This window comes from Porites lutea, chromosome 9 (assembly GCF_958299795.1).
Source record: "Porites lutea chromosome 9, jaPorLute2.1, whole genome shotgun sequence".
Classification (NCBI taxonomy): Eukaryota; Metazoa; Cnidaria; class Anthozoa; order Scleractinia; family Poritidae; genus Porites; species Porites lutea.
The window spans coordinates 23,009,927-23,033,694 of NC_133209.1; the positions used below are offsets into that span (position 1 = coordinate 23,009,927).

Below are 23,768 nucleotides of genomic sequence, written 5' to 3' on the forward strand. Positions count from 1 at the left end.
TACGAGGTTTGATTTCAAACACTGCGAACCGACCGGATTAAAATGAACTCATTCAATTTTTTGAACAATCATGGGAGGGACGTCTGTACACAGGCAAGCGTTTGCATGCATTAGCGGAATTTTTAAAACATGTCTACTTCATTGTTATTTTTGCTGATCAGGTCTTTCCTACGTTCGGTTTATTCGTTTGTGGTCCTTGCAGTCCTTTGTGGTTAAAGTTTGTACTTTATGTATTTTGGGGCCGTAGATCTTTTATAGATCCGATACTGCTTGTAATTTTTGCATGGTTCTGTCCATGTTTTTGAGGTTGGTTTTTGGCCAATCCTTCATTTTCTTCGCGAGACATCAATTTGACACTTGGACTCTTGCCCCCCATAAGACACGTGGTATGGCGTGATTCTGTGGGTGTTGAGAGTTCTAGGTTACGGTTTACATCAGAGTGCAAGGATATTTTTCGTCAGAGTTTTCTCTGGTTGTTACGCCATACTGACGAGCCCCAAAAAGGGAGAAATAGCTGTCTATGGCTACATCCCACTCTGTTTTGAGTTCTTTTGGTGTCGTGTTGATGTCTTGCAAAGTTAATTTTCCCGTAGTACGATCAGCATTGTTGCGGGCCGGAACCCGAGGAGGCACTCCTAATTTCCCCCGCTTAAAGAAAAAGTATATTATCGTCGTACTGTTAGTATGCGATTTGATGAAACTAGGCGCGCACGGTAGTCCCGGTTAATTTTCAGCATGTGCGCCTGGCTCAGCAGCCGCGCAAACTGGGTTTGGCAACGAGTCGCATTCGCCGAATTGTGTCAGGATTTCTTTCCAAGCTATAAGGTGAGTATTTTTATCATCGAGTATCTTGTAACACATCAATTTTCCGATTTCTTTTAATTGAAAAGCTATTCAGCAGTACTGGAATTGTTTGGTATTAAAGAAATTGATTTGTCAGACACAAATCAGCAACGTGGATCGACAGACTCGATTCAAACCACATCAGGAATAGTGGTCCATGTTTTTGTAGGGTTAGTTTATTGCGAAATTATTTATATCAGTTGCTTTCAAGAATGTCACACTCGAAGCCAAAGCAGTCTTTCGACACATTAGTTATAGGACATTTATATTGTTAGTTACAAATAAATAATTAAAGATGGTTTTGTTGTTTAACACACGTTCTATTACGTTTGCATTGTTGGTGGAACTCATTATGAGATGTATAAAAAACAATTGTCCATCCTAAGCATGACATGTATGAGGATTATCATTAACCCAGGAAACAAAGTGATAATAATTGAGAAAACACAGAAGAAAACAAAAGAATTACACTCAGAAACTCTAATACGAAAACTGCATTTCAAGGTTCATGGCAGATACATGGACAACCACATGGAGTCTTAATTCGGTTTTAATAGGTCGGCAGCAGATTTAGTGACAATTATGACTAGTAGTACATGTATTCTGCTTGCAGAATTTAATATGTCTAGTAGATAAGTGTGTTTTTAAATTCCGGAGGTCACTTATGGCGCTTTTTATCCCAGGTGAAAGTCCACACAATAGCCTATATGGGGAGGCTCCTTTTTTATGCTTCAGGTATAAAAAAGGCTAGCGATTTCCCTAGCTAGCTAGGGTAGGGAAATGCGTCATTTCGGTCTGTAAAAAGGCCCAAAAGGACTACAAAAGTAGGCTCACGATCACTCTGTTTATCTTTCCTAGCAAGAAAACATACTCCGCATAGCGAGATTCTTCACCTTTATCCTTACGTAAACATTTCCGGTCAATTGATTTGTTTTGTCTAATGATCTAATTAAAATTGAAATAACAACGGCCTCTATATAAACATCTACATACAACATAAGATGATTGATCTCTAAAAACGCGATTATAATTGCATAAATGATGATGAAAATAAAGAAAGATAAAATCAATGAAATCAATACAAAAATTAAAAGCAAGGATATTGTTATCCAAAAGCTGGCGATTGGAATACTGTAAAGAACAGTTTGCGTTTAACAGTTAATTCGGGTGATTCTTTTAGCGCTTCTAACTCAGTAGGTAGCTCACTTACTTTACAAGTTTTTCTGATAAAGTCTCTCTCGGAAGAGTTCGCTTGTAAATGGGTCTCTCGCATAGTATAGTTCATGAACCGCCGCGTCCAAAATGTACTCTTGCCAACTTTCAGACTGTGGGCTAACCATCAACAGCGTTTACATTCGTATGTTTGTATTCGTATGCTTCCACCGAAGATAGATTGCTAATAGCTTTCAGTCGCTTTGAGCTCCTCGAAATGTACTCTGCTGAACTCCGCTGATCTATTCTACGCATTCTACACATACACTTATACTTTGCGCACGCGCTGAACACGCCAGAGTGCGATTTGTGCCAGAAGGAAAAACCGAGCCCAATTTCAGTATAACTGGGCTGTGCCAGCCTAATAATAATAAGGAAACCAGCTGGGCCTGGTTGTTCAAAGCTTGCTTAAGGTGACCCAGGGATAGTGCAAAATTTGACTGAACTCAGATATGAGAGCTTACAAAGCAAATTCAGTTTAATTCTCTTTGCCTACAATTTGATGATTGGATACTCTAAAAAGAATAGAGAAAATTATCCAAGCGAGTGCTTTTGATAAAAGGAAAAAGAAACCCGGGTTAAAATTTAATCCCGGGTTACCGCTGACCGGCGTTCGAACAACTTGGCCCAAAGGATAAAGACTAAAAGTTGCGCAATTTTTGACAGCTAAATTTACTGTCCTTATGAAATCCTCTAATGGTTTATGGCTGCTAAAGACTTTGTAACTTGCCGGTGTCCCCTACAAGAAACAAGATAGAAGCAATCCCTGACGCGGTACAAGCGGTAACCTGATAATCAAGAGAAATAACTGAAAGAAGATATATAATCGTAGTTAAAATCGCAACTTTAGCCGTCAGTTGCGAGAAGAAGGCCTGATAGAAAAAAAGTCAGGCTTGCCGGGATTCGAACCCTTACCTCGCGCTGGGATACCGGTGCAGCACTCTAACCAATTGAGCTAAAATCCAGGACAAAACTACTTGAGAATTTTTACCTCTTCATGCACAGTATCGTACGCAACAAAACTATTTCCACAACAACTGATTTGCGGTACCAAATCCCCCTTCCCCCAGGTCAAAGTTGTTTCCTACAAACATCCAAGGATCAGGGTTGCTTTAGAACACGCAACAACATTTCTTCCAAGGGGAGGGGACAGGGAGGAATCGGTATAGCTACCATGTTAAGAAAAATGCTCTGGGAATGTGACATTTTCTCAACAGTTTTGTCCAAGATTGTAGCAAGCCAACTGGGAGCTGGCTTTCATTCCGCAACTGCGTAAGTTTCATATTTAACTGTGATGATTTTCTCTGCTTTTATTTCCCGCCGGTCAAATATATGAGGTTTTAATATTCATCATTTCACGAACCAGAGAGTCAACGTTGTTATTCAAAGTTTTTCCGCCGTTTCGCTGGCTCTATGACCACACAGTGTTAGCAAAAACTAATATATATTGCATCGACAAGGTTTCAAAAGATGAAGTTCATGAAAGAAGATACTCTTTACGACTAGCAGTTTCTGCTATGTATCTACTACCGTTAACATAATTATTTTGTTTTAAAAATTATGAACGCCTTAGTGGTATTTTTACTAACAAACGACAGATTCACAGCTGGAAATCATAGATTTGGAAATAAATGAACTTTGGGGCATTAAACGAAGGCCGTAAATGAGAACAGCTTGACGCAGCGTATTCATATTCAAGAATTGTCTAACGAAGTAATGCAGCTGAAGTTAGTGCACAGAATATGAAGTGTGCTATTCTGAATGCGCTTAAATGCCACGTGGCTGTAAGACTAAAGACAGTTGGAAAATACAAAAATATTTAATCTGCAGGTAATAAATTCTAGTAGTCGGAATGCTCATTTCAATCTCCCAAATGAAAGGGAACTTAAGGACATTTGTCCCGGAGGGTCCTAATGATTTGGTGATAAAAAAAGTTTGACGCATAGGACAATTCGAGAAAATAATCAACGCACGTTTTTAAAAACTGAACGATATTTACAACGCCGTGGCCATTTGTTTGAAATGTTCTCGAATGACGATTGCAGCTTATTGACAGTAGATGTTTAAAACTGTCTGGAGCTTTAATAATGTGGCTGAAGTAGTGAAATGTAATGAATTTTTAATGGTATCTGACACCTTAACAATCACATAAAAGCCAACCGCATTTCATGTGTGGCACCAAGTAATCAAAGAGGTGAATAACTTGTTTATGCATTAGCATTTATCCTATTTATTTCGCCTAATTTACAGTCAAATGAAGTTTTAGGAGCCTGTCGGTGTCTATACAGGTGAAATAAGCAGGCGCCTGTACTTGACAACATTTTATTCTAAACTCGGGTTTATAATATCCGACCCCCGCCATATTTCTGGCTATTCAAACATCACCAACAGAGGGTAACTGTCTATCCTTCAAGGTAAAGTTAGATTTTTTTAAACGTTGTAATTTTCTTTAAAGTCACCATGGTTTCGTCATATGGCGTTCTCCTCATATCAAGGAATATGTAATTGTAGGAATAATTCTTGTTACTGCTATTAATACCAGTAAACAAGTCTTGGTACAAATACGGACTAATGAAGAAACCATGAAGATTTATGAGGTATTTTTAACCAAGATGTCAATCGATCTTGGAAAGAAAGTAAGTAAATCCAGTAAAAAACATGGTAATCTGTCATATTTCTACAGCTACCATGGTTATGATAAAAAAGGTATACACAGTGTATTATCCTTTGAATTCAAGGTTTTAGCGGCGTTCTAAACTCATTTAAGGCCGCTGTGCAAGCCTTTCATTGTTATGTGAGACGTTTGTTGAGATTATTCGTGTAAAATTCAAATATGGTATCCTCAATGTGCTTGTTGCCAAAATACTTTTTTTGAGGGTTATTTTAAAATCTGGGGAGGATATCTTAGGTTAATGGTAGTTATGCAAATATATTGAATTACGCGTCCTGTACGACATTTATGGGTCAAATTAAGTTAATGGCGCAAATATAGCGAAAGCCTGACAGCAATAATTCCTGGTTTAAGCCTGTACATTATTTATGGCTTATCTTTGCTTTTTTTAACTTCACTTTACATGCGATGTCTTTTACACAGTCTTCGCTTTGAAATAAAGCCTATCACAGACTTGCGATGTTAATAAATAAATTCAACAAAGGATAAAAAGAAGAAACTGATAAAGTTTTTAACAGGTGCAGACTTCCCAAAGATCGTAAATTTGCGGAGTCGCATATAAAACCAGGATTTACAAAAACTGAACTACTGGATTACTTGATTAAAAAGTAGTTATTTCTTTTTTTAAAAAAATGCATTTTAACTTAATGGTTCAATTTAAAACTCAGTTTTAACCGGTGACGGCAAAACAGTTCAACAAGTTGAATAGATCTAGGCCTGAGCTGAACAGTTGGCTTTAGGGAGAATTTTTTTTTGTATAGAACATGTAGTATAAAACAAAGGAAAAAAAAGAAAAACATTTGAATTAAGTTAGTGATACTACGCAAGTGTTTCGTCTAATAGCTCTTCTTTCGTTCTACAGATAAAAATAGAAAGATCCTGGCAAAATTTACTAGGTCAATCGTATAGCCTGCAAGATAAATAAAATCTCACTGCCTGGTTAATCTAGGTGGCAATCACAAGCTTTGCCTCTGTTTCTTCTATCCTTTAACAAAAGATGAAAAATGTTGTCGAAGATGGAATATAGGTCGGAACGCTTCATTGTTAAAAATTTTTTTATTTTGTTAAATAGACAGTCGTTGAAATCTAGATAATAGAAAATTTCCTACTTCCTACTGGAATTATAAAACCAAACGAGTTAAAAAGGTAATCTAAATGAACTAATTAAAATAACTCAGTTATTTGCTTAGTTGATTTTATAACAAAGTATGATAATCGGGTGTCTGTCTCGAAAGACTTCCAAAGGGTTTGTGACAAATAAACAACTCGCCAATTAACATAATTTTTCAGTAAAGTAGCGTCACCCACCGAACGTATCGTTCCCAAAGCAAACACTCTCCGCGAAACATGACGAAAAGCATTATTTCTTGATTTTGCTTTTTGCCATATGAAGGCAGAGAACAAACTCAACCGCCAATGAATGTATTGCATTCGCGGTTTAGGCCTCGGTGGCTGGCATCAGAAGGCGACAGGGGAATTCTTTGCTGACGTCCTGCACTGTTGACATTCTAACTCATTAGCATACGACTTACTAGGCTCACAGGCTCTTTATACCCAATTTAATGAAGGTTGTTTGGCAATCGTTCAATGGCAATAGACGTCTTTAGCGTGTATGCCTCGTTTTCATAATGAAAGTTGCTGGAAAATTAGCCTTTTTGTCTTTTCATAAATTATGAGTATTATCACATGACTTATATTGGGAAAAGTAAACATACAAGCTAGAGAGGTCTATTACCCAATGCCCAAAGCAAACTTTATTTAGCCTGCGAAAACAGCCGTTTCCCCTTGCTCCTCGCCGCTGGAGACGTTTCGCGAGGAGGAAACGTCCCCAGCGGCGAAGAGCAAGCCACGAGAAACGGCTGTTTTCGAAGGCTCGATGGAAATTTACAAACTGAATTTAAAAGTTAAAAGATGTGGTTAATTTGGGCAATTTTTGCACCTGTTTGCCCTTGAAAAGCAATATCAAAGAAAAATATAGCCTTCACATTTGTGAAATTGCTCGGTGGCTAAAAAAGTTCATGAGCCAGTCATACATCCTTTGTGAATTTTCGAGTTTTTAAAGTAGAATTTCTCTTAAACTGTTCGGTATATCGGGTGTCAAATTTTCAAAGATTACTTATACTGCTAAGCTCTTACGATATTCAGAGATGATATTTTTAATTAATATAGTTTGATAATAATATCTTGCTAATAGTATACTAGATGTATTTACCCTTATAAAAGATTTATGTCGAGTCATAACTTTGTTTGTGAGCAACATAATAAATTACATTGAATACAGCTTCATGGCGATGAGTTATTGTAAAAGAGACGGCATTAACAATTGCAAGACTAATGAAGTTAATTTCTTTGGAATACCGACTCGAAGAAAATGATCTTATTCTGGCGTTTCTGATGCTATTTCATTATCTCATGTTTTATAGAGAGCAATTTTCTGTGTGAGCTACGAAAAAGTGCTCTGCACAGTAGGAAAATATAAACCTTAAAACTAACTATTATCCGATGATATCAACGCCTTAAATGTCCATTGCAATTATTATACCAACCCAGGAATGCAATATCCGTCAAAGCGAAATCTGAAGCAATACCAACGTAGTATTTGAATTTTGACAGAATTTTGTCATTTCACCCGAGACCAAGCCCAAGTTTAAACGGAAAGCTTGCCCGCCGACAATAAATTCGAGTATAGATAGCGGGTAGCTTGCATGTTTTTAAAAATTATTTGAAGCAAGGCTTTGCTTTGCTTCTAATAAATATAATATTTATAATCAGGTAGAAAAACACCGACAAAAAACAAAATTGAAAAACGGAATATTGGTCAGTATATCAATGCAGGACCACCAAATTTCGCTTAACAGCATGTTATTAGAAAAATTAAAGCTCTAACTTTTTTTACTTATTTAAGTGGTCAAAAAGACAAATCTTGCAGTTAACTCATATTTAAGGTCGAGTTACAGAATGAAATCTAAAGGAAATCCTTTCACTTGCTTCAGTACTGTACAGAAACTCTGCAGAAACGCCAATTAACGTCATGCACGAGCTCGAGTGTCATAAGCTAAAAAGACTTAGTGCCAGCCCTATTTCATTTTCATTCGTATTTCCGTTGCAATGCTTCGCTCTTGACCTTTGTCGAAAGTAACTATTCAATGGCGACCTGTGATTGGCTGAATTTTTCGCCTTTCAATAACAGCTTCAGGCTCAACCCTTAACATTGCTGGAAAATCTAATTCATTATTTAAACTTCACGAACGATGTTAAAAGGGAGAGTTTTTAGTCTGCATTACAAGGTAATATTATCTGCTTATTTTTTTCGTGGGGTTTTTATTTTCGTGTACCATCAGCTATCCGGCAAAATTGCGATATTTAGGCTGCAAACATTCTGTTAAAATACTTTCAAAACACAATCATTTCAGCAGTTCAATTTGAGACATAAGCACTTGACGATTTTTTAAACAGATATTTGGATAATCACCGACGGTCGGTGAACGGTATACAATGCTTACACCGCGGTATGGTTCTTTTCGTTACGGCCTTCTAGCAAATTATTTTTTATCTGACATAACATGTTCATTAGCTTGGCTTCTTATTAGGGCCATGGAAATTACCGACTGTGTAAAGAATAAATTAAATAAGAGAAAAAGCGCTTCTACAGCTTACTTTTCACTACAAAATTTCAGATTTCGACGGCTTTCGGTGACAACTTCCGTTATCTGTCTAAGATTACAGTTTTTTACATCACTCCCGTCGCTAGATCACCTACGCACTAAGAGGAATCCGTAATATCTTGGATAATGAGGTCAAACTTCATAAGCACCTGGCATTCAATTTAAGTTTAACTATATGATTTATTCAGCTTTTTAAAAAAGTAAAAATCACTGGAAACGTGACGAAGCTTATATATTTTGACTGCAAGGAGACGATTTCGTCACATTCTGTGCACAATTATGAGCAGCAACTAGTTGTGATTTTAAAGCAAAATTATTAAAAAGCCATTTTAAGCAAACATTTTGACGGGATGTGATAAGAAGCAAGATAAATATTAAATATTTGAGGATGAACAGACATGAGGAAAACAGAATTTTTAAATGTTCTTCGGTCTTCTTCACTTAGCTACAAAATGTGACATTTCACAGTTGAATCAACATTATTGATAGCAAAGGTGTCGGTTAGATAACATTCGCTTGTATATGAATTTTCATTCATTGGACTCATTTGCCTAAACCTCTTCAATGTCGCCTTAAATGTCGGGCCAAAAAATAGCAACCACTTAAGGACGGTGCCCACTATTGTTACTGCGCACATTTTCTGCGCATACCAAGGTAGTCGCGCGGACGCGAAAGAAATGCGCAACACGCAGGACACGCGGACTGATTTTGTCTCCTGTAAGTCTGGAAGGTTCGAGTTATTTCTTGTGGAAAAGATGCGTCGTTTTTCAACAGATGAAAAATAATTTCTATCTACCTTGTCAGTTCTTTGGAAACCGAAAAAGTATGTGCATGTTGCTATTTCTACGTAAGATTGATCTGACCAAACATTTTTATAGTCAAACAAAAGTCAATTCTAAAACATCAAAAGTTATTGCTTCAAGATGTTACGCTTAGGGCTTGGGTATTAACAAATCCCTTAATAGGCAAGGATCAGTAAATCAGAAGGAAAATAGCTCTAAGTCTTCCGCTTAATCGAGAAACTGCAAGCTTACCTTTCACTCGCGTCCATCGCGTTTTATCGACTAATCGGCTACAAACACTTTCCCGAATATTTCTTTAATTTTGTAGGATTTTATGTAATTGTTCACCAGAAGATAGACTTAAAGTGTTCGAGTACATACAGATGCCCCTTTTATTGAGAGTCCGAGGCTTTTATTTGTTGAACAAACAAGAAAAAAACTATCACAAGATTGTTTGAATTCATGAGATCACAGCTTCACAAATAGTTGCGGACCGCAAAGGAAACGCTTTCATCGTGGAAAAAAGGATAAAAAGTCATGCTTTTTACTATTAGCATTGTTATTTAAGCATTTTGGCATTACTAAGCCTTGAAATTATTGACACATTGGCAGCTTGTCGTGTAGATAGTATTTCTTAAGGTTCAATTTCACGCCACACGTAATCTGGACATTTAGACATAGCTGCCATTTCGCTGTTTACAAACTAAACATGGAAGGTAAAATAAACTGAAGTATTTCCATTCTAAGACTTTCTTAGGTTTAACAGACACTGTTAAGTCTAAAATTAACATTTAGAAACGAAAAATAGTGAATGATCATGACACAGAATGCTACAGTAAAAAAAATCAAAACGAAATATATAAAATGATCATTATAGCCCAGTGCATATATGATCAGGGTACATAAACGCATTCGGTACAACTACTTTCACACTATTCAGCTTTTTTAAAAGAGAGCTCATGTATGGAACTTGAGTCTATGCAAATCATTTATGTCATATGACACTTGTGGCAAAGCCCGAAAGAGATAGCGCAAAGCGCAGATATAAGCTCATTGAATGTGTGCAAGTTTAATAACATTTTCGATCGAGGTACCCGGTAAAATGATAAAAAAAGCGATAGAAGGTTTACAATCCATATTGCATCTACAGTCAAAAAATCTTGAGGAGATGTACAGGTAAGCAAACGATTGAAGGAGTACCTGTCTTAGAGTCCCTGTCGACTATTTTCCACTACAGTACAGTAGTTTGTTTAGAGCACCAGCCGTGGATCCGGAGCTCGCGATACTACTCTATGTGCGCTGCAAGTAATCTCTAATACCTTGGAGATTGCTCTTCTCCAAACATTTTTGTTAAATGTTTGAGACGGAGAAGCTCCAGTTGAATGAAATAGTATAATTTGTTTTCCTTAGAGTCTATGAAACGTCCTGCTTCACTTTCTGTTTTTGCTCTCCTCCGTGTGTTGTTGTTTTCTCTGACTGTCAGCCATTGTAGATATCCCAGAGTACTTCGCGTTGAGGGAAGCAATAGTGAAACTGACCGGGGTGGGGATGGGGAAAATTGTAAATAACCCCCAAAGCGATTAAGTTAAGGTCGAAACCAACCAATTTAACTTCTAAAAACGCGAGGTAACCCCTACTTTTTATCTTACCAAATGAAAGTAATAAGCCTACTCAGCAAACGATCAATTTTTGGTCCGGGGAAAATGTCGTTTACACTATTTTTGAGGCAAACGCGTGGAGAGGGGTAACTGCTGATAACTTCCCAGTTGTGCTGATATTTCAAAAAAAGACGTATAAAGAGTAGTTGTTATGTTATCATTTGTTGCCTATTTTGAAACCTTGTTACAATTATCGTTGCATTTGTGCCAGTTCACGTGTACACTCTGAAATTTTGGGAAAAAATAACTTTTTATCATTTTTTAAAAAAACGCCTATTCAGCGTTTTCCTCCATATTGAGGCGCAGTTATCTCTGAAAAATGCGTGGTTACCCCCAGTTTTCTTTTTGGATTTCAATAGCCCCTGATATGATCTACTTGTCTCACATAGTCATTATCTGGGAAAAAATACTTCCCATTAGTGGGCACCGTCCTTAACTAGTTGCACAGCGTCTTTCTCTTTAAGGTTTTAGTATCATCGTTCCTCAAGGAATGCAGGCTTTCGATATGGTTTCACATTGAAAGTGGTGTCCTTCACGAAACTTTAACGATCACTAAAAAGTAATGTTAACTTGTCTTCGGGATACTACCATTTTTAGAGGATTATAAGATTAACTGTCAATTTTATGTCAGGTACATTGATGGCGAGATCTTCCTTTTGTTGTTCGAAAAAAATAATCTCTTAAGCCTGTGGGTAAGTTTTAAAGCACTCCGGAACCTTCCAACGTTAAACTTTTTCTTTGCTTTCCAGCAACTCTGAGAATTGTGGTCTTCTCAAGTGCTGAGAAGAAGTCCCCCGCAGGGGCCTCGCTTTCCCGCTAAAACGAGCCCTCGTCTAAGGCCGTCCGGCATATGTGACGAAGGACTATCACGTAATGATTCATATGTCTGCAGTCTTGGGTTGACAGAAAGCTAGAAATGTCAACTTTTATGTGCAAAAAGAATCTTCATTTGCAAAACTCACTTCAAGAATGTAAAACTTTCCGAGTTCGACTTTTCCTTTTAAAACAGGAAATTTATAATGGGGGAAAGCGAAAAATAAGGTGCATTATGGGAGATGTGGAAATGGGAGAGTTAAAGTTTCGTTGACGTAGAAAATGGAAGTGCAATGATGTTTGTAATTGGTGTGTGATCCTTTTATTTTTATATTTATACTTTCTACAGAAGCCCCAATTTTTTTCTTCTCCAACTTTGTCTTATCCAACTGTGGGCAAATTGACCTTCCGTTTAACAAAATTCAAAAGCAAAAAAAAAAAAATGAAAACTGGAACGCAACCTTTGGCTCAATAACTACAGGGTAACATAGCACGACATTTCCGACAATCGAAACGACTAAGAATTTATTTACTTTCCGGGAGGGGGTACTCTCTACGATGGCCTATACGGGAGGTTCCGCCCGAACGGGGTACCTTTTTCAGGCTTCAGGTATATCAAAGGGTAGGGATTTCACTAGTTGCTACATATCAAAGGGTAGGGAAATCTGTCATTTGGGTCTATAAAAGGGCCCAAAAGGACTAACAGATGACTTTTGTGGCTTTAAAAAGTCGAGGAAAAGCTCTATTTTTGTGACTGATTTCTATTTAAATACAGTGCATTCACAGCTTTTAAAAGGGAAGCAAAGTTCTAGACAAGGTATGTGAAAAGGTACCATTTGTCAATAGAAGGTATGCGAAAGGGGTACCTTTTTCGTGAAGAATGGTATATAAAAGGGTACGGGGTTGGACCTCGGGGCGGAGCCTCCCCGTATAAACATTTGATGGGTAAACCCCACCCCGATCTACTTATCCTTTGGTATCCTGGGTGCCAGGTGGTTTTTTTTTTCTTACCTAATTCCTGATCTTTGTCAAACCGTGAGTACGACTTATTTCATCCTAGGTATTCCGAGAACAGATCTCTAGAACCCTGGGCAATCGTTTGGTGTAATTCTATTTAAACAAAAAAATGTATGTAGTGCAGCGATTCATCGGTAAGCTTCCTCTGAAGATTGATCGGTTTCTCTTTATAAAATTTATTAAAGGGAATCGTGCTTTATCTTGTACCCGTTGCGAATATGCAGTGATCACCTTGCTATCAGTTTAACATTTAGTGGTTGGATATTCCTTAACTTTGTACTAAGGGATTTAATCCAAAAAGTCAGAATTCTTGAGATACTGTTCATAATTCTAGGCCTTCATTCCGTGGGGGTAAAATCTGACTACTAAAATAAATAAAAGCTACCGCTGTTTCATCAGTGCATTTTAATCTGTTTATATGACACAAATGTGTGGTCCGTAATGTATATTTATATATTGGACTTTATGGATAGACAAACGTCCGCCGCAGTAAAATAATTATCAATGCTAAAATGAACTTAGCTGTTTTTTTTTCGTGATGTCGCCTTTTCATAAATTTCAACAAATACGATATTGACTATTTTTAAACAATGGAACTTGCCCAACGCGAGGAGCTAAAGGTTTCTGTACGAATATACAGTTTTTTAACTTTTTTTTTTTAAAAAAGGAGTAAAACTCGAAGACCATTTGGCAATGAAAACAAGCTTGTTACATGATCACTATAGTATAAAAGGGTAGCAAATATTACCTGCGTTGGAATTATATGCAACTTCTTGTTTGCATAGCAGGTAGAAGCTGTGTCATATAACCCTCACCTGGTATAATTGCACTTTTTGTTTTTAGTTTTATGACTGGTGACGACTTGTTGTGATGGCCATCTTAGAACGACATCAACCGCACTTATTGTTTGGCAACAGAGGGCAGTAGTTAACTTCTACGTTAACAGGTAAAGAAATACAGTGATGATATCAATAAATAAATGATAAAGCAATAAAGTGCAGCCCAGAATACACCAGATTGAATGCGATATTTTCAATATAAAGTATTTTGCAATGAATGGATTTCTTTTATTAATGTTTATGAAAATACTAGTCTGGCGTGGCTTAGCTTGTAGTAAAGACCATGTGTGTTACAGATGTACGTCTTATTTAAATCTTCTCAAGCATAAATACATCGTAACATCTTCAACTTCATATTAGTATGACTTGTACATACCGTTAAACAGTTTTCTTGATGTATGGATAATATTTTGTGTTGGATCCTGTCAGTATGACTATCTTTAAAGAAAAACTGCGGGTCAAAATATGCGTTCTTTGAGAAGGAATAGGCAAACAAATAACATGCAATATTTCACCACATAGGAAAAAAGACTTCACCTCTGCAAGGGTTACTTTCAAACTTATGTGATCAGGATCTTGTCAGTTTTATCTAATTCGCTTTGTAATTTGCATATTTTTAATTAAAAGGTGTTTATTCATTCTCGTTGTAATGTGTGAATTAAAATTTTAGTCAGTTGATAATTTCTTTGCAGATCGCTACAAAATGAAAACAAAGATACGGAATGTTATTTTTTGCTTCTGGCTATGACAGATATTTAATATCTAAAATAAAATTAAAAGTTCAAGCGATCTACTTTTCAAAATTCATACAACTTTAAGGATGATTAGACATTTTGTAACTTAAAGTATTTAAGAAACATTGCTCCACACAATCTGTGCTTGTCCTTCAAGATCATAGTAGAGGAGACTGGTTATGAAAGCCGGCAAACATCAAAGTTGTTATCAACGGTGCTGTAGTTTACGCTGGAAGCTCCCTGACCGTGCACAATCCTTTTGTGTGACTGAATAAATTAATGCGATGTTTCTATTGGTCAGTAAGATCAAAATTATGGGAATGCTATTGAACGTTGTGCACGGTCAGGTTCAAAAAATCTAACAAAAAAATCTAACAAAGGTGTCTAACGGGTTTCATGACCATTCCACTTTATTAACTATGTCGAGATGTAAAACTAGGGATTGAAAAATCATGGATTAAGCACCCCGTTTATAGGGGAGTACTTATCTCTCCTTAGCGGCTATGGAAAACGGGTTAAGCGTAAGGAATATTCACTTAAAAAAGAAAAAAAAAAACAGTACAGAGATAGGAGCTTAAATAAATGCAGCTCTATTTAAGACGCATGCGCATCGAGGGTCGAGTACAAGGCTAGAACATTTTCCAATAATCTGTATCAAAATGGAGAAAAATTATAACGAACGCTAAGCTAAAAGTAAACATGGAGTCAATTAACTTCTTTTCAGATAATACGTAATATAAAGTTATTGGATCAACGTTTCGACTGATTAACATACACTTCTCGGCGCCAGTGCCAAGACAGATTATGTATTGGTGAATTGGCATCCCACAGCTCTGTTAATACAGCCTTTATTTTCATTTTCTATAGCGAACACTTAACAACAAATCAGTCTCCGTCAATGTTTAATAAATTTGGTCCCGGTTGAGTCAGTCATTTCTTCCAAGTAGCCTGTGGTTGATTAAAATCATTGTAAGAGCTGCCTTTAGAAATTAAACCCAAAAAACAAGTAACAAAAGAACTGTTTTCTGTTCAACAATGGTTCCTATCCGTTGCAAAATCCTACCTAAGGTTTGAAAAGTTTGATCACGTTCAGTGCCTATTAAATATTTTTCAAACGAAATATATCCTACATGAAACATCCTCACAGCATGATGTCAGACCTACCACCAGGTCGAAATTGCTTTTTCGCACCAAAATACTCTTACATTATTAGTGCATCCGTCATCTTAAAAAAAGCGACCGGCATCTCTTACGCTATAAATTTCATCCAATATATTCTATGGATTTTTGCTAGTTATGCGAAACACAGGCAAGTGATTTTGTTATTACCAATGATTATTTTTGAGTTTTGTCTCTAGAATTTGAAAATTTTCGTCATCAGGTTTGAAACTGTATAATGGCTTACCCAACTACATCCTCGAATCTTTAGAAAAGCCTTTCCGAGATTTGTTTGTTTCAGTGCTTGTTTGTTTATTTGTTCTATATTTTTCTTGATTTTTTCCTTCTGAGCTCTTTAAGTTTATACTGGTTATCGATTATAGCTATAAATATGTTCAGTGTATAGCAACTAGTACACCTCCACAATTTTTCGGAGACATTTTTTTGGAGCACAATTTTACGTCCAGATGAAACAAAGCTAAACTTCTAGTCTTCGCTTAACATGCGCAATTGCAAAAATATTTTCAAAACAACAAATAAACAGAGATGACTGATTAACAGGGATTGTAAACCGTGACCGTTGCCTTGTTATTTTGTATTCGGCAGTTTTGTTATGAATTCAAACGTACCGAAACGTACAAAAAAATCATTGAAATGTGTAACAAAACTAAGCAAATAAAAAAAAAATTGGACAGAAAAATGAAATTTATCACAAAGAACACTTCGCAGGAACCTAATTAGGAATGAAACTCCTGTATCTTAACTGGGCGTAATTTGAATAAACAAGTTGAAAATAATTGGAATGGTCCTTTAAAACATTGTTACATTGATAATCTTAAGCCCAGAGACCATACGTTTTTTCGATATCTGTTGGGCTCAGAGGAAATTAACATAGATTCCTGGAAAGATTTTGCTGCCTAAAAGAAAGGACATTTGGGAACTGACTCAGTGTTGTACTTTATAAATTTTACATACGCTTGTCTTTTTAGACCTCTCAATGCCTGCTGATAATTTCATGGCAAATTCAAAATCGAGGTTCGTGACTCCCAAGCCTTTTAAAATAGTCCTCTACTTTTACTGCAAAATCTCGCACCAGACAAATTATACTTATTGAGTGCTTTAAAGTTAAATTGTTAAAGAGACAATCCGATATCAACACGATTCGCATAAAGATACTTCGTGTTTATCAAATTCAATATGGCGTAATTGTCAGTAGTTACCGATCGTGTCTCCTGTCAATAGGGGGTAACAGACGTCCTTGGTTATGAGGAAAAAATTCAAACTTTTTTTTTTAACAAAAACGAAGCAAAGAAACCTTTCGACGTAATTAGGGACAAGAGAAGAGAAAAGGGAAAAAAATAAAATAAAACAAAACAAAACATTTAGTGAATATTGAATTTCAATTAATTCATCTCAGTCTTCTCTGGGGAATTGCTTACAAATTGTTTCGTGATATTGAAAAACCTAGCCTTGTTATATATCCGACATTCGCTTTAAATTCATTTTTAAACATAGGACTGATCCCTTCATAACGCAAGGATCTCTTCACTAACACAGAGTAGCTTTTTAAGGCTCAAATATTTTCTACAATGTTATATAAACAAAGATTCCTCAGCAGGTTTACAATAATCATAGACGGAACAGCACAGTTGCTGATCATGATAGTATGGAAGTACAGTTTGTTGTAATACATCATTATTTTTTTGGAAATGACCTTATGGAGGTTTGGGTTACAATCAGTGTATTTTCATGTCGGGGCTAACCAGCCATTTTCTGAAAGTGTAAGGGTTATAAATTTTAAAACAACAACGGTTACTAATTATACGGTATGCATGCCCTTGACGTTTTTGTTTGATGTGTTTTTTGTGTCGTCCGAAGTTAATAACAATTTCACTCTAGGCACTGTTAGCTGATTTATTAAAAATGCTCGCGAACAAATTTAAAAAAAGAAATGTTATGTAAACCTTACTTATCTGTGATAACACGTGCAAGAGCCACCGTGTCTTATTAGTTTTGTGGTGGTTATTTTTGTGGGATTAAATAAGTTTGTGGGAAAGCGCCACGCGATAAAAAAGATACATATATGAATTATCAAACATACTGATACGCAACAGCTCGTCATGGCATTCGCGTGGAGGGTTTAACACGTTGATTCAAAAATTGACAAATATTAAAATAAAAAAAACAACTACTTTGAAGTTCGTTTTGTACAAACGTAGTTAAAAACAATAAAGTACCTCGGAATAGCACTCGTTTAGATGAGTCACACCAAAGGATTTCATACACAGATACAGAAACTGGAATATCATTAGTATACATGCCTAGTTTACTGAATCTGGTGGAGATATGGGAAAACTTAAGTTTTAATTTAATCCTGAATACATGTACAATTTCAAACGTGAAAGAAAATAGCTTACTGTGAAACATGATATGGATATATGCCAGCATGCAGAACCAGACGCACTAGCAATCGTTCCCGTATTGTGAAGAATTCAGCTCAATTCAATTTGTTAGAAGCACACAAATTTGCAATGCGACACAACAGTAAATATATAGTGTAAATGTTGTTCAGAAACCAAAAATAATTCCCTCTTAGTTTTTTCTACCCTTTAATTTGTCTGCGTTGAAAGTTTTTCAGCAAGCTACGGGATAAAATGTGTTACTCGAGTTTTGTACTACAAAATACTACTACTTCTCAAAATAGGTACAGGGAATAAAGAGATAGAAGTATAAAAATCAAGCTTATTTTGATATTGTTTCTAAAGAGCTTTTCGACAAAAGCGATGATGACGGGATAAGAAATTAAATATTGACGATTTTGTTTCGTTTCGTTTTTTTTCTTTTAGTGTTTAAAACAGATCGCAACCCAAACGACAGTTTGATTTCCTTTTTTTCAACCAACGAATCAGAGCCGTTCGTCTTAAGTCTTCCTTTTCAGTGAAAAATCTGAAATAAGATTTTTGAGTGGAAAATGCACTCTTTCTTTAAACAAAACCACAAGCAAAATTAATATCCGTTTGTCATACAAATGCAATCGCAGAAAATTTAGATATGGTCCAAATGAAAATTGGTGAGGACACTGATTGATAACAAAATATGTCAAACATTAATTTTTTCCCTGTTTTTTTTTTCCCTCTACCCACACTGACAAACGTAAAAATTAACGTAATGTTGACATCTCTAGTCGTTTAGATAGTTCCACTTTACTTTTATTTGTTTCAGATTACTTAAAACAAGGCAGGTGGTCCCTTCGTTTGGATTTCGCAGATTAGCGTAAACAACGACATCACTTCAGGTAAAATAGTGGGTAGATTGTATCCGATGAGAAATGCATCTTCAATATTCCAGATGATGGGGATGTTGTAAACAAGGCTTTTGCCTCCGAGGTGGTTTTAGCGAGGCTTTCCATGTTTTGGTAACAAGGAGAAGTACATTATAAACGGAAAACTTCAAAATATACAAGTTGTAGTCATAGAGACGGCCTATCACGGAACACTGTGGTGAATATTTTATGAAAAACGACACCCTGGAATCGTCGGAAAATAAGTACACTGACGGTTTAGGGCGCTTGGAATACAGAAAAGCACGTAGACGGACAAGAAATCAAAGCAACACACCGGCATCGTGGGAGTCTTTATTTCAGTACTTTTTCTCGAGGTGACTTTGGTAACCACAGTCTAGTACGTAAAAATGCAGTGGCAAGAATAATATACGTTTACAAACACTGACTCACGTTTTCTTTCAAATTTGGCAGTCAAAGGACGGATTTTCGCGCCATCTGATCGAGAGCAAGAGAAATCGAGCGATTATACAGCGGACATGGTGTCAGAAGTATACGCAGAAGACAAGCGTTCTCAGGTGGCGATTGCCATACAGGCATCTTTCTTGCTAGTCATCATGCTTTCATCTCTTTTAGGAAACACACTGATCCTTCTTGCCATCTACAGAAACCACAGTCTTCGCAGTATCACCAGCGTGTTTATCGCTAATCTTGCGGTGGCAGATTTCTTGCTTGCACTCCTTGGAATGCCATTCACTATGGCATCTTCTATAACCTACCACTGGGTGTTTGGAGATATTTGGTGTAAGATCAACGGGATGTTGAACTCGATATTCTGCATTGCGTCCATGCTGTCGCTAGCAGCTGTATCAATTGACAGATACGTTGCAATTATCAAGCCACTCCAGTACCCACTCATCATGACCTCGCGAATCGCTTTGGGTATGATAACCTACGTCTGGATGCATGCCATCACTTGCGCTTTTCTCCCCATCTTCGGCTGGTCCAGCTACACCTACATCTACAACGAATCAATTTGCACGGCAAACTGGGGAGAAAACATCCCCTACACCATGTTCATCTTCGCTTTCAGCTTCTTCGCCCCGCTGATGGTCATGACCTACTGCTACTTTCATATACTTCGTGCGGCGAGGAAACAGAGTAAAAAGATATCACCGCGGGTGGGCGAACTAAAAGAACAGACGTTACAAACGATGGTGGCCGTCCCGGTGGCTTTCGGTAACGAGAAAGGCACACAAGCGGTTGAAGATCCACCGACGGCAAAGGAAAAAGCGAAAGAAAGAGAAGCTAAGGAGAAGTTTAGGAGAGAAACAAGGGCGGCGAAGACGCTTCTCATCGTTATGGGTACATTTATGTTTTGTTGGGCACCTCACTTTATTGGAATGACCTGTTTACTTTTTGAAAAATGCAGAAACTCTTGGCCGGACGAGTACTTTGCTACTACCACATGGCTGGCCATGTTGAATAGTGGGTGTAATCCCATAATTTATGGAGTAATGAATAAGAAATTCCGGCAGAGTTTTAAGGATATAGTCATGTGTACCAAGAGAACTAACAGGAGGTACAGCCAACGGGAACTGAGTTCTGTTTCATAACACGGAGCAACGGCGTACTAAAACAAACGCAGAATTACGCTTTCAAACGCACGTGGATATCTCTAACCATGAAAAAACATACAGTCGTCTTTAAATTTGAATTAAGATTCAAAGAAAAGAAGAAATTTAATAAGACGAACAAATGAAAGAAACTAATTACCAAATTATTTCTGATTAAAAATCAGCTTACTCTTGAAAGATATTTGAATTGTACCATACCGGAGGTTGGAGAAAGTAAGACGATAACTTCCACTTTGGGAAGGTTATCTTCAAATAAGATGGAGAAGATACAGCTAATCATTATAGAATAGGTGGCTTTATTGATGGCCCAGCTATAAATGTGATATCTTTATTTCTATCTATTATCGGATATTCATTGAAATTGCAGTGATAGAAGGGGTGTAGCTATAGACTACGCTTGCTCAAGAAGCGAACAAAATAGTCAAAAATAAATTAAAATCTTTATCCATAATTCGAATTTTTTGTCTTGTATGCCTCTTTTTAGTATAAAACTTCCACGCCAACTTTTATGCTCCCTTTGTCCGCCCCCTTTTAAATTAAAACACATTCATATGAAAAGCAAAATTTAGCGCAATGATCAGTTGACTATTCCTCAATTTCCGGTAATTTTAACTGCGTTTTTCTACTGTACAAATGCGTGACATTAATGGACGGACCATTTGTCGAAACCTCTCTGCCCACGGGGCACATGATAGATAAGATAAACATACATAAATTAATCATGATAACAATAATAGTACTCTTTCGTTTAATGCTGGTCACCACAATCAAGGTTGACTTTTTTGAAAAATTGTAAAGTGAACGTGCTTCACAACACGTACCAACTACTTAGCCTACCTATTATGCACTTTAAGTCTTTGTCAACGTCGTGTACTAAGGATGGAGAGGACTAGCAGAAACTAAGTGAAATCTCAGAAGCGACTATTAACATATGCAAATTAAAATAAGGAACAGTACTCGAGAGAAATTGCGAGGTATAAAGAATTGTGTGACTCCCTTTAGGACCCTACAAGAAGATGCAGTTACCAACTACGTTTTTCACTCTCGCATTAACATCGGCAAAACTAGAACAACTTGCAGCAGATGAGACAAAAAATGAATGATTGCGCGGCTTTCCTGACACCAAAGGCTAGGGCGAACTTCGAAGAGGTTTCACTTAAGATTACCCAGCCACTTTAAGTACAACTCAATGTTTTAAAAAAGATGGTCGCAGGGACATTATCCCTTTGTATTCCATATTCTAACCGCAAAAAAGGGATTATCTCAAATCGTGGTTCTCAAAACTGTAGTTGAAATTTCTAAAATATAACCTTAACGTTAACCTTTCTCCCGAAATTTTTTAGATATGTGGCTAAATGGTACGTGCGTGATATTTCGGACATTTGTCGCCACTTACTTAAGAATATAATGAGTGACCAAAACGGCCGTGATCAACACTAACGGACGCCACATTTGAGACACTTAGTAATCGAGCATATCCAGTTAAAATAGTCCAACAAAGGGGCAAGGAGTAGTATTTCGCATTTGATTTTACTTATTTTAATTTAAACATCTTCCTGTAGATCAGTGTTCTAAATTGAACAAGACATCGCCATTTTGTTACAAGGCGTTGCTAGACTACCTTATTGTATGTCCTAGTTAGTCTACGGACTCCTTTTAAATCTGTTGAGGTCTTGGCATAGGTCTGGGCCCACTGCAAAGCACTAGTGCCCAGTTCCCAGAGTTGTCTCACTGTTACAGGGAGACCGTGTGAACAGGTGGCTAGGCTTGCTATTGTCAGAGCCGATTCCATAGGCGAGGGAAATGGAAGATCCTGGAAAAAAAAAATAACAACGAAGAAATCGAATGTTGTTATCTACGAAAGGCACGGGCATGGGAAAAAGAAAAAAACTCAGAGTCTCAAACATTATTTGAATTCACTATTACCCAGAATACTAGCCCGTTCCAGGAGTTCAGATAGTAAAGCGCCACGTTCAGATGGTGGGGAGCGAGTTAAATCGTACGCCGGGAAAACGAGGGAAAAACCGAATGGAGTCTCCCCTGGTTCCCTTTTCCCTCGTCAACTTTTCGCCCGCACTCTTTCATCTGAACGCCTGGAACACACTGGCAGAATACCGGTAGAGCGCTCCAACCACTGAACCCAGAGGAGGTAAAAGGGGTTATCTCACAAGGATGTTGCTGTTTTAGGTCAATTCTGTGCTGAAGTCATGACTTAGTGCCTTTACTCATGCACAGGCAATGGTACTGTGGAGTTGTGAAAGAGATATCAAACAAATTTCGTTAAGCAGCACTTGCCATAATAAAGTCTTTTTGGTGATTTTTGTAGGCACAGCACTGAAATAGTAAGTCCAATTTGTTAAGTTTCAATCCATCCGTGTCCATCCCTGCAATCCGTTGCAAAAGACGAAAGGAAACAGTTTTATCGCCTAAATTTGGTCTTAAAAAACAAAACTGAACACCTTACACACAGATTTGAAGATCAACTCAACGTCTTACAACGAGGCCTAAGTTGATATGCCGTTGCCGTCGCCGCGCTCTTGGTTTGGTAAGGTCACTCGTACTCTTCATCAGTTTTGTACCGAAAGGTCTCTATTATCTCCGTTTCTACTAAAAAAGTATCTTTATCTTATTGAAATAGGACTCTTTCATCTTATGTTCTATGTTTACACACCTTCAAGTCAAATTGTTCGAGCTCCTTTAGGATTTTTTCCTCTTCAACAGCCAGGAATTGCAGGCTGGCATCGCTCGCTACGTATCTCAGGTCGATTGGGACTTTTCCATCCATAGTCTTTAAATCGTCAAAACCGTCATCTTTTCTCTCTGTTACCGAGCCGCGTGGCCCATCCAGGGTTTCAATAGAACTGTTATAATCTTTTCTACTGGAGCTTCCCTCGACTTCTAAAGTTGCACCCGCTGACTCTGATAGCTCATTAACGATGTCATTCGTTTTACTCCCAGTCTGAACACTCTCTACAGTTTCTCCAGAGTTAGCAAGTTTTCTCATTGAGCCTACGTCACTGCTACTCGCAGAAAAACCAATCGGCTTGGCCGGTTGAGTCTTCGGCTTCTTATCATTTTTCTTCCTCTGGTTCAACTGGCTGCTAATTGACCCCGACTGTAGAAACTGCCGTGATCTCCGCAGCAACATTACCTTTCTGATCTCCACAAGAAGCGCTCTTTGATTATTCAGTTTCGCGTAGTGATCTGAAAGCAACACAACTTTTGCATTCCTCAAGGTTGATGCGAAATCTTGCTTCACGATGGTTTCTAATGAAGAAATATGTTCCTTAGAATGCAAGCTTTTCCTCTCTACATCAAGAGCAGTTAGGCATGCACCCACCTTTGGCATTGCGTCTCCGTTTACACCATCTTCACAAGCGATTTCGACAAGAGAAATTTCCCCTTTTCTGTCCTTGTCCGAAGTAGATTCAGATGATAAATCATCTTCGCAGACGCCTT

General features: G+C 37.4%; 2 protein-coding genes across 4 annotated transcripts in view; one reads left to right on the forward strand and one right to left on the reverse strand.

Annotated features, from left to right (window-relative positions):
- Nucleotides 1-720: 720 nt before the first annotated feature.
- Nucleotides 721-20,728, forward strand: LOC140947261 (octopamine receptor beta-2R-like). 3 transcript variants are annotated; one of them, XM_073396313.1, is made up of 3 exons: nt 721-825; nt 13,505-13,607; nt 18,615-20,728. In XM_073396313.1, the coding sequence occupies exon 3, from the start codon at nt 19,212-19,214 to the stop codon at nt 20,286-20,288; it is 1,077 nt and encodes a 358-aa protein (XP_073252414.1). In that variant the 5' UTR covers nt 721-825; nt 13,505-13,607; nt 18,615-19,211; the 3' UTR covers nt 20,289-20,728. The 3 variants fall into 3 exon arrangements, with proteins under 3 accessions (XP_073252414.1, XP_073252415.1, XP_073252416.1); XM_073396314.1 differs by lacking the exon at nt 721-825 and adding an exon at nt 7,809-8,013; XM_073396315.1 differs by lacking the exon at nt 721-825 and adding an exon at nt 12,441-12,461.
- Nucleotides 20,729-20,883: 155 nt separating this feature from the next.
- LOC140947263 (gem-associated protein 5-like) overlaps nt 20,884-23,768 on the reverse strand; it is a 31,254-nt gene continuing 28,369 nt past the window's right edge. The window contains exons 26-27 of the mRNA XM_073396316.1: nt 22,981-23,768; nt 20,884-22,122 (exon numbers count right to left, since the gene is read on the reverse strand). The exon at nt 22,981-23,768 is cut by the window's right edge and continues 595 nt beyond it. Coding sequence (XP_073252417.1) covers nt 21,922-22,122; nt 22,981-23,768 — 989 coding nt within the window. The 3' untranslated portion in view covers nt 20,884-21,921. The remainder of the gene's footprint in view (nt 22,123-22,980) is intronic.

Coding starts and splice junctions, on each gene's coding strand:
- LOC140947261 (XM_073396313.1), top strand. CDS start 19,212: ATGGTGTCAGAAGTATACGCAGAAGACAAGCGTTCTCAGGTGGCGATT.